General features: G+C 33.5%; 1 protein-coding gene across 3 annotated transcripts in view; it reads right to left on the reverse strand.

Annotated features, from left to right (window-relative positions):
* LOC132186212 (Tetratricopeptide repeat (TPR)-like superfamily protein) overlaps window positions 1-6,484 on the reverse strand; it is a 22,566-nt gene extending 16,082 nt beyond the window's left edge. Inside the window, exons 1-5 of one of the 3 annotated variants that reach the window (XM_088517126.1) lie at window positions 6,335-6,484; window positions 5,218-5,255; window positions 3,280-3,370; window positions 2,897-2,999; window positions 2,685-2,755 (exon numbers count right to left, since the gene is read on the reverse strand). In XM_088517126.1, coding sequence (XP_088373252.1) covers window positions 2,685-2,755; window positions 2,897-2,999; window positions 3,280-3,370; window positions 5,218-5,255; window positions 6,335-6,441 — 410 coding nt within the window. In that variant the 5' untranslated portion in view covers window positions 6,442-6,484. Of the gene's footprint in view, window positions 1-2,684; window positions 2,756-2,896; window positions 3,000-3,279; window positions 3,394-5,217; window positions 5,256-6,334 lie in introns of all 3 variants that reach the window. The other 2 variants (XM_059600070.2, XM_088517127.1) reach the window with 2 other exon arrangements.
* Window positions 6,485-9,390: the final 2,906 nt, after the last annotated feature.

Raw genomic sequence — 9,390 nt, forward strand, 5'->3', positions numbered from 1 at the left:
TCTTTGGTGATGTTTACAATATAATAGTCTCCTATTTATAGGAAAACTAGGGTAGATGAGAATAATATAAACACGGAGATAATATCATATTTGGATACATTCAAATCTGATAACCTAAAAGTAGGAGATTACAATCAAATCCCATAATATCATATTTCATTACCATCAAATCTCATAATATAGGATAATCAAATATAATCTAACATCCCCCAAACTCAATGTAGAAGATTCTGAAAACTTAAGTTTGAAAAGAACGGTTTTTTTTTTTTCCTTATCCTTCTCTTTTTTTTTTCTTTTTTTTCTTTTTTTTTGTTGGAGATGACAACGGTTGGCGGGAGAGGCCGGAGATGATGGCCAGAAACTTGCTAGAGTTGGTGGCAGCTGGCGACGGTTATCGAAGATGCGCCTCAAATAACAATATGGCAAAGAGGGCCAACTATGGGCCAAAATGAAAGCCAACAAAAGGGCTGAAAATGAAGCAACTATGGGCCTTAAATGGGCCTGGGTCTTCAATTTATACCAGAAATTGAGCCAACAAAAAGCTGAAAGGAGAGCCAATTATCGGCTAAAATGAGCTTGGTTTTTAAACAATACCATAAAGGCCAAAGAAAAAAATAAGCCAACTATAGGCTAAAATGAGAGCCAATTGTGGGCTGAAATGAGGCCAACTATGGGCCAAAAATGAGGCCAACAAAGGGCCTTAAGTGGACCTAGGTCTTGAAAAAACACCATAAAGGCCAGGCCTGGGTCATTAAACAATACCACAAAGACCAAAAGATTAGTCTCATCAACTATTGGACCAACAATGACCATAATAATGGGCTAACACAAATCCAAAATGGGGCAACTTGCCTCTTTTTCTTTTCTCTTTTTTTTTTTTCTTTTTTTTTTTTCAACCGAATTTTCTCTTCTTCTTTTTCGGTTTTTTTTTCTTCTTTTCTTTGCTTTTCTTTTCTTTTCTTTTTTTTCATTCTAAACCACTGCCCAGAAAAAGCTCTCTCCTAACCAACGAGATTACACCCAAGAAATCTCTCAAATATAGGACTGGAAAACATATTGAAACATTGAACGACTTTCCATGCGATAATCTGAGAACGAAACAGTGTTCTCATCCAGTCATCCAAGACATTACGGCCATATTTTTTTTCTTTTGAATGAATCCCCAAATACGTTTTGTACTCTAATATAAAATGAAATCATAAACAAAATAATGAGGAAAAGAAAAAGAAAGAAAAAAAAAATTAAAAATCCACAGGATCGAAAACTGTCGTTAGCCTAGAGCTCTGATACCATAAAAGAAAATATAATGCGAAATAAAATATAATGCGAAAAATAATAAAATAGAAAATAGACACAAAATTATGTGATTCGGTTTATAACCTACGTCCACAAGATAAAGCCCAAAGGGCAACATTTTGCTCTTATTTATTTGGTATGTTTACAATATTTATAACAGTCTCTGTTTATAGGAAAACTAGAGTAGATGAGATTAATATAAAAATTGAGATAATATCATATTTGAATACATTCAAATCTAATAGCCTAAAAGTAGGAGATTGCAATCAAATCCCATAATATGGGATAATCAAATATACTCTTAACACGCTATGCTTTACATAACTGTCGAGAAAAGGATTTAAAGAAAAAGAATTTCAAATAACAATTTTAAGAACAAAAAGTACCGGTATTAAAAATGTTCAGATTTACGATCAATTGAGAAAAAGGTTAGAAATAAAGGTTTTGAACAACTTTAAGGTGAATGTTTAAAGAGGAAAAGTTTTGAGTAGGACAATATGCCCAATCTATATGTGGTTAATCATCGGAGCCTTAGGTTGAGCAGGGATATATGTGTTAGGGTTTTATGCCCTTTAAGCCAATTTATATTGTATGACATTTTTGGTTTATTAAATAAAGTTGTTTATTTTCCTATTTTTATAAAAGAACATTGAGCATATTTGTATACGTGTGCATATTATTCTTTATATATACATGTAATCCTTAAGTGTATTGAATATGGCTTAGGTGTATTAATGAGATTATCACAAAAGGTATAAGTCATAAACTTTGTAACTTATGAAGTATAGTTCGTAGTCAGTAATGGAATTGGACATTCCATTTAATAAGACTATAACATATCAATCATGGTAATCTATCTTGATTATGAAAGTGGAGACTTCTAACTGATGTATTAGTGTAGTTACAATGCACTAGACGGACCATGTGAATCGTTATTTTATATAGCTACTTTCAATATGAATAACTTGAACTAATGATTGGTTATAGCATTGATTCTCAATCCAGAGAGGAATGTAACCTAAATTGTAAAGTAGAGGTCACTTTGATACATTTAGGAGTGAGATCTTTCATGATAAAAATCTCGATGTGTTGGGTGAGTACATCTAGTAGCATTATAGGAACACTACTCCTCAAGATGGAACCCATAATCCTTTGACATATTTGGAGTATGGTTGCATACTGTCAATTGGCTTTAAGTAAAAATTTTGTCCACTTGGCCATTTACGCCCAAGCTAGCCAGACTAAACTATTATTTCTTTAAAGAAAAAGATTAATTGATCAAATGAAACAAAGTAGTCTCAACGAGACAAAATAACAACTGAAACAAAGATTGACAGATCTTTATGATTCGCACACAATGGAAAAACCTTTTACGTACTACGCCATACCTTACTGATGGAAGAAAATCTCCAAGAGCAAAAACCAAACCAAACACCAAGACAGCCACACCTACTCCAATCTGTTCTATGTCAAAAATGAATTAGTTTTACTGTACCATTGAAGCTGATAACCTTTTTTTTTTTTTTTTTTTTGTGATAAGTAAAAGCTGATAACCATATATTACAGGTTAGAAAAGCAAAAACAGCTGAAATTTGTTTACCTTGGTACCAAGTCCAATTTTCTTCTCCGACTCAACTGGTGCATCATAGTCAATTGCCCCAAATTCTTTTACTTCATCGACCTTTTTCTGCTCAAGCGCTGACCTGAGTAGTGTAGTCAAGAAAATTAATTCCAAAATTGATGCATAAAGCAGAAGTCATCCAACTAAGTCTGACCACATGTTGGTGTGGCATAAAAAAATGATAAAAATTACTTTATTGAAAACAAAATCTAGATTTCATACGCTACACGCACTCACATACACAAAAACAACTTAAGAATACTTTGATGGGAAAATGTTTATAGTAAGGATGCACTCTAACACCTATACAAAGAAGGCACGAACGGCAGGAAAAAGGAATATGACAAGTAACACAATTGTACCTTTTAACTGCTTCCAGCCGTTCCTCAAACTGAAGGTCCAAAGCCTTATTGGTAGATTTCCCATCAAATCGAGAACTTAAACCAGGTGCCTCTACAAGGAAACCTACCATTATACTAATGCAGCAAAACACAGTTAATTATAAACAGGAATAAATCAAGGAAAGCTATATGAGGGTCCCAAACTGAATAAGTGAGGAATAAATCAAGGAAAGCTATATGAGGAGCCCAAACTGAATAAGTCAGTTGATTAAAATGGTTATATAAATTAAGAGAATGTCTAATTTCACACATTAATATAATTTTTCACAAGTAAAAAATAAGTTTACTAAATCTGAAGATGATTGCTTCAAGTATACAGGAGTACACATGAGATCATCTTAAAAATTACGTTGTGCAAATCCAGAAAAGAGGAAAGATGGAGACTGCACAAAACATTCTGCCATTCATACTGAGATCTTTATAATAAATTTTTAAGATTGTTTGAAGAGAGCTTCATATCATTTTCTCACTAAGTTAGCACTATAGGGTTCCCCACTGTTGTATTGAATTCTCCTTCCTGCACAACAGGATAGCATTTCGAATAATTTTATGATTTGAAGGACATGCACCCAGCTTCGGTAACCTTCCCCATGGAACCCAAAGAGTGAGCAGGCTAAGGACCAAAAAATCCTCACAATAGCACACTATATCAATGAATGATCGAATAACTCAACAATAGATTTTTTGCCTAAATTCCCCTTTCAATCCATCCCAAAATAAAAGGTGCAGCCTCTACTAAGTTAAACTAATAACAGAAGCAAACATTGGCTAAATAGGGCATGGCTACATGCTTGCCTGTGCAAACTACAAGCATGCCCGCAAGTTGGCCATGAATTTTCACAACAAATATCGAAAGAGACAAGGTGCTAGTACCCAAAGATAAGTAAGTAAAAGAATAAAATGTTTGGGGTCCAAGAAAAATAGGGAATAACAAGCAACAGCATGGGAAGGCTATGATATTGGAAGCAGAAATGGGCTAATCAGGCCATTGTAGCACACTTCTAGGAGAATATCCAAAATTGGCCAAAAAAATGTTGTGGGACATCTGGATAGAGAGGCACTATTGCCCAAAAATTGAAAAAGATTTTTAAAAAAATAAATAAATAGAATAAAAAAAATTGTGCAAAAGTTTTAGAGCCAAGCAAAAAAAAGGGGAAAAAAAAGGAAAAGTTAAGTGAAGCAGCAGTATAAGAAGACTGGTCTTTTTTAATGCTTCAAACAGCCTCAAGCAGATGCTAATTACTCAGACACTTGACATAAATGAAAACGTTGAAAGGATTACTGGGTGTAAGAGCGTGTTTGGAATTGTATTGGGAAATATAATTTTGTGTATAGAAAAATCCTTAAAGAACTTTTTTAAACAAGCCTAATTTTCAAGCTTCCCCCAGAGTACAAAAGTCAAAAAGTGCTGTATAAGTTTTTTACCAAATGGACTCATTTTGTTTGGCACAACCTTTTATGTACTAAAAGCATTTTTTTAAACTCCTTAACACAATTCTAAACAAGCTCTAAATCAATTTGAAGACCACATTGTTTAACACCCTGAACATTTCACCAAAACAAATTACAACTCCAAGTCCTAGTTTTTGAGAAGACTAGGTAACCAAAACATCCTACCCCTAAACCCTCATTTAGATCCTTTTTCTGAACACACAGATATAAACAAGCATTCAATGGCGAGGAGCACAAAGTCAACAATTTTCAGGCAAGATGCACTGAATGATTAAAAAACAAAAGAAAAAAACAAGTTTCAGCAATTGTAGTGTACAGTCTCCAAGGCCGAGCTAAACTATACAGGGCCAAAATTTGTAACTCACACGATCTTTGTTAAACCAAAACAGATGAAAAAATACATAACTGAATGTTCTACTCTGAAGGAGACAAACTTAATCCACTTACGAGTACGTACAGGACCAGGTTGTTTAGTTGTTGATTTCCTGCACCGAGCAACAACAATAATTACATGACAAATTAACCAACTTCATTTGTAACAGCGTTACAAACTTACGGTCTACAAGTAAGACTAACTATTTACAATGAGAAATGCTATGGATACCAAATCTTTTACTAAGAAAGGCTTACCAAACTGATGTAAATGAGAAATGCTAGTGGTACCAAATCTTTTACTAAAAAAGCTTTACCAAACTGATGTAAATAAGAAATGCTAGGGGTACCAAATCTTTTACCAAGAGAATGGTACCAAAATGATGAATATTCAAATTGAATATTCAGAATAGTTGGTCTCCAATATGCAGATTTCATTGATGAGAAACCATCAACAAATTAAGCATAAAAAACATGTTACTGAGAAAAATTATCTTTAGAATAATTTTAGGAATATAACTTTTTCTTTTTTTTTTTCGGTTTAGAGTTTCATTAAGTAATTGAGGCTATATATAAGTAGATGTCATATGGCTATGAAATAACAAGAAGAAGAAATTAAAAGGACTGCTTCTTGGAGGCCCCCCCCTTGAAGCAGTCACTCTCTTCACTATTTAATTTTTTTTTTTTTTTTTTTTTGTAATTTTGTTTCATTAATAAAAAGGTGTCATATCAGAACATTAATCTTTAACTCTTATTTTCTCTACTTTTCCTACAACTTTCCCAGTTATCAAACGGGGAAACCAAGAAAACTCTTAAATAAGGATCGAGCATATCAAAACAGTGGGTTCCCATTACACTGACTATAGAAAACATTGCTCGTTTGATATGATTTTGTTTTCTTTTCCTTCAATTTCTTGTCAACCAAACAGGAAACAGCGTGGGTCTCCATTATGGCTCTTTTAACTGGAAAGAATTATGACCAAGTCATTTCTGAAACAAAAAAAAAAATCCCATTACAAATAAACTAAAGACAGCATCAAACTTTTCCTTTCTTTGACATTTCTTGTTAACAAAGAAAACTCTACTTCAGTCTTCAGGTAATAGCCCAAACTTCTATTGCAGTTGAGAGACAATAACATAAAAGAAAACACACACACATATATACATACTAAGTATAATTGAAAACACATACGTGGGTACCTTGTTGGTGTTCTTTTTGGTTCCAAAACCGCGTCTTGGGGTTGAATCAGAGCAGCGTATTGAAACCAGAAGCAACCGACTCGCTGTTGTCGTGGCCATTCTCTCTCCCTCTCTCTCTCTCTCACTCTAACTTTATAGGAAGATAAGGTTTGTCCACTCTATCTCTCCCTCCCTCCGTCACTACTCTCTAAATTTGGCATTCCAAATGCTCTTGCCACATCAGCAATACAAATTTTGAAAAAATAAGAAAACTAAAAATAAATTAAATGTGTTTTGTCTTATCCTTGAAAAAATTAACAGAAATGAGTGCTATTTTGCTTTCTTTCTTTTCTTTTTTTTCTTTTTTTTTTTTTTTTTTTTTTTGGTTTTGTTTGTACGTGTAAAATGTAAATACCCCTAATTACGTTATGTAAGGGGATTATGATAAAACCAACATAGCTGGCGAGAGAATCAAGAAGAAAATACTTGTGTATGACTTGATAGATTATCGATCTACATGATAGTATTTATACAAAAAAATTTGGTAGATTTAATGAAGAAATTCGTAATAAAATAGAAAATAAATAAATAGCATAAATAAAATAGAATAAAGATAAAATATTTTTATATAGTTCGGTATATAGTTCGGTATAGTTGAGGGCTACATTCAGTGGCGAATCTAGGATCTTGATTTTGTAGGGACGGAGAGCGAAACTAATAATAAATATAATATAATATAATATAATATAATATAATGATATATTTTAGGGTAAAGTCCACATACCTCTCAAATTATCACTCAATTGACAATGCCGTCCCAAACTTTCAATTGTAACAATGTCCTCTTAAACTACCAAAATATTATCAATGTCCACCACAACCAAGGTGAGTTGACCTAAAAATAAATAAATAAAATGTGGGTCTTGGAAACATCAGAGAAGAGAGAGGCTTCGAGAGAGTGAGAGTTTAAGACAAAAAGAAAGTTTGAGAGAGAGAAATAGAAAGAGAGCAATTTTACACTAACAAAAGCAAGGTTTACTGGCTCTGGACCTTTTGCTTATGGTTTTCAGGCTTCGGATGGAAGTATGGATCCTTTGGAGGAAAACAGGAGGTTCGGTCTCCACTCCAGTTCTCACTGGTTTGTTGCACGAAATTGAGACCCACTCCAGACTCTTATCAGCCTCTTTCCATCTTTTCCCATTTTTCATATTTAAAAAGAAGTTTTCTGCAACCTTCTTCAAATTTAGGTCCAGAAAGTTACATAACATTGAGAGAGTGAATCAAATGTAAGTGTGAGAATAATCAAAGGAAGAAGGAAGAAGACAACTAGAAGAAGAAGAAAATCAAAATCAGAATAATTCTCATTCAAGATCTATTTTTCTTTTTCTTTTCTTTTTTTCTATAAGCAAATGAAGAAGAAGAATATGAAGAAAGAGAAGGAGGAGGGGCTAAAGGAAGAAGACTAGGGGCTAAGACTTAAAAACCATAAAAAATTATGGGTAGAAAAATGTTTTCAAAATTTTTGCAGGGGTGGGAGGGGGCGCCCACCCCTGCTTGTATCTGCCACTAGATACATCATGCTCTTATTTTTTGATCAATATTACAATACAAATGCTCATATTTATAGGATAATTGAAATAGATAAGTATGGTAATCAAATCTGATTGATATGATTACATCAAACCTGATTACAATCACTCTTATGCAAGGTAAATAACATACAATATCAATTTAATATGTTTCCTTTCAATGTATGAAATATATTCTCTAACATTCCCCCTCAAACTTAAGGTGGAAGATTCTAAAACCTTGAGTTTGATTTTCTTCTTCTTTTTTTTTTTTTTTTGGTTGGAGATGGCAACACTTGACGGCGATGACTGGAGGTGGTCGACAACGGTGATCTGAGATGTGCCTAAAATAATAATACAAAAGAAGGTCATCTATGGGCCAAAAATGAGAGCCAACTTTGGGCTAAAATGAGAGCCAACTGTGGTCTGGGTTTTAAACAATACTACAAAGGCCAGGCTTGAGCAGGAACGGCAGTCAGTGGCTGATGGTGTTCTCCCAAGTGTTGGCGAAGGCTGGAAGCCACGGTGTGTAGACATGGGAAGCAGTCGTGTACGCTACAAATCTTTTTGTTTTTTTTTTAAGAAACAAACAATAAATTGAAGAAAATATATATATTTCACAAGACCATTAGATCGATTGGCGTCAGCCAATTGCCCTGATACTATGAAGAAATTTGTAATAAAATAGAAAAAATAAATAAATATCGAAAATACAATAGAATAGAGACAAAAGATTTTTATGTGTTTCGATCTATGACCTACGTCCAAAGATAAAGCACAAAGGGCTATATTATGCTCTTATTGCTTAATCGATATTCCAATACAAATGCTCCTATTTATAAGAGAATTGAAATAGATAAGTATGGTAATCAAATCAATCTTGATTACAATCACTCTTATAGAAGATAAATAACATACAATATCAATTTAATATATTTCCTTTCAATGTAGGAAACAATAATATGCTTGAATTAATTGTAACTTTTCAATACATGTAAAACAATGTTGTGGAAGGAATGTGAACGTTTGAGTTTCCCTTTTCTCATTTGATTTCTGATCGTTGCTATACTTTCTTTCATTGTTCATATTTCTTTCCTCAACACTCTCCCTCAAGTTGGAGTGATGTTCATGACACTCAACTTGCCAAGGAGGTAATGAAATTGTGTCGAACCTAGTACCTTAGTAAACAAATCAGCAGGTTGTTGAGTGGAAAGTATGAATTGTGTCAATCTGTAACTTTTCTCGAATGACGTGACAATCAATATCTATATGTTTTGTTCTTCCATGAAAGAAGGGATTTGAAGCAATGTGGATGGCCACTTTGTTGTCACAATACAATTTCACTAGTTGTGGTTGTGAGATATTGTGATCCACCAACAAATTGTTTAGCCAAGTAATTTCACAGCAGGTTGAGGCCATAGCTTTGTACTCTACTTTAGCTAAAGAACGAGATATTGTGGTTTGCTTTTTTGTTTTCCAGGAAATCGATGAGCTTCCTAGG

The sequence above is a fragment of the Corylus avellana genome, chromosome 6 (assembly GCF_965113065.1).
Source record: "Corylus avellana chromosome 6, dhCorAvel1.hap1.2, whole genome shotgun sequence".
Taxonomy (NCBI): domain Eukaryota; kingdom Viridiplantae; phylum Streptophyta; class Magnoliopsida; order Fagales; family Betulaceae; genus Corylus; species Corylus avellana.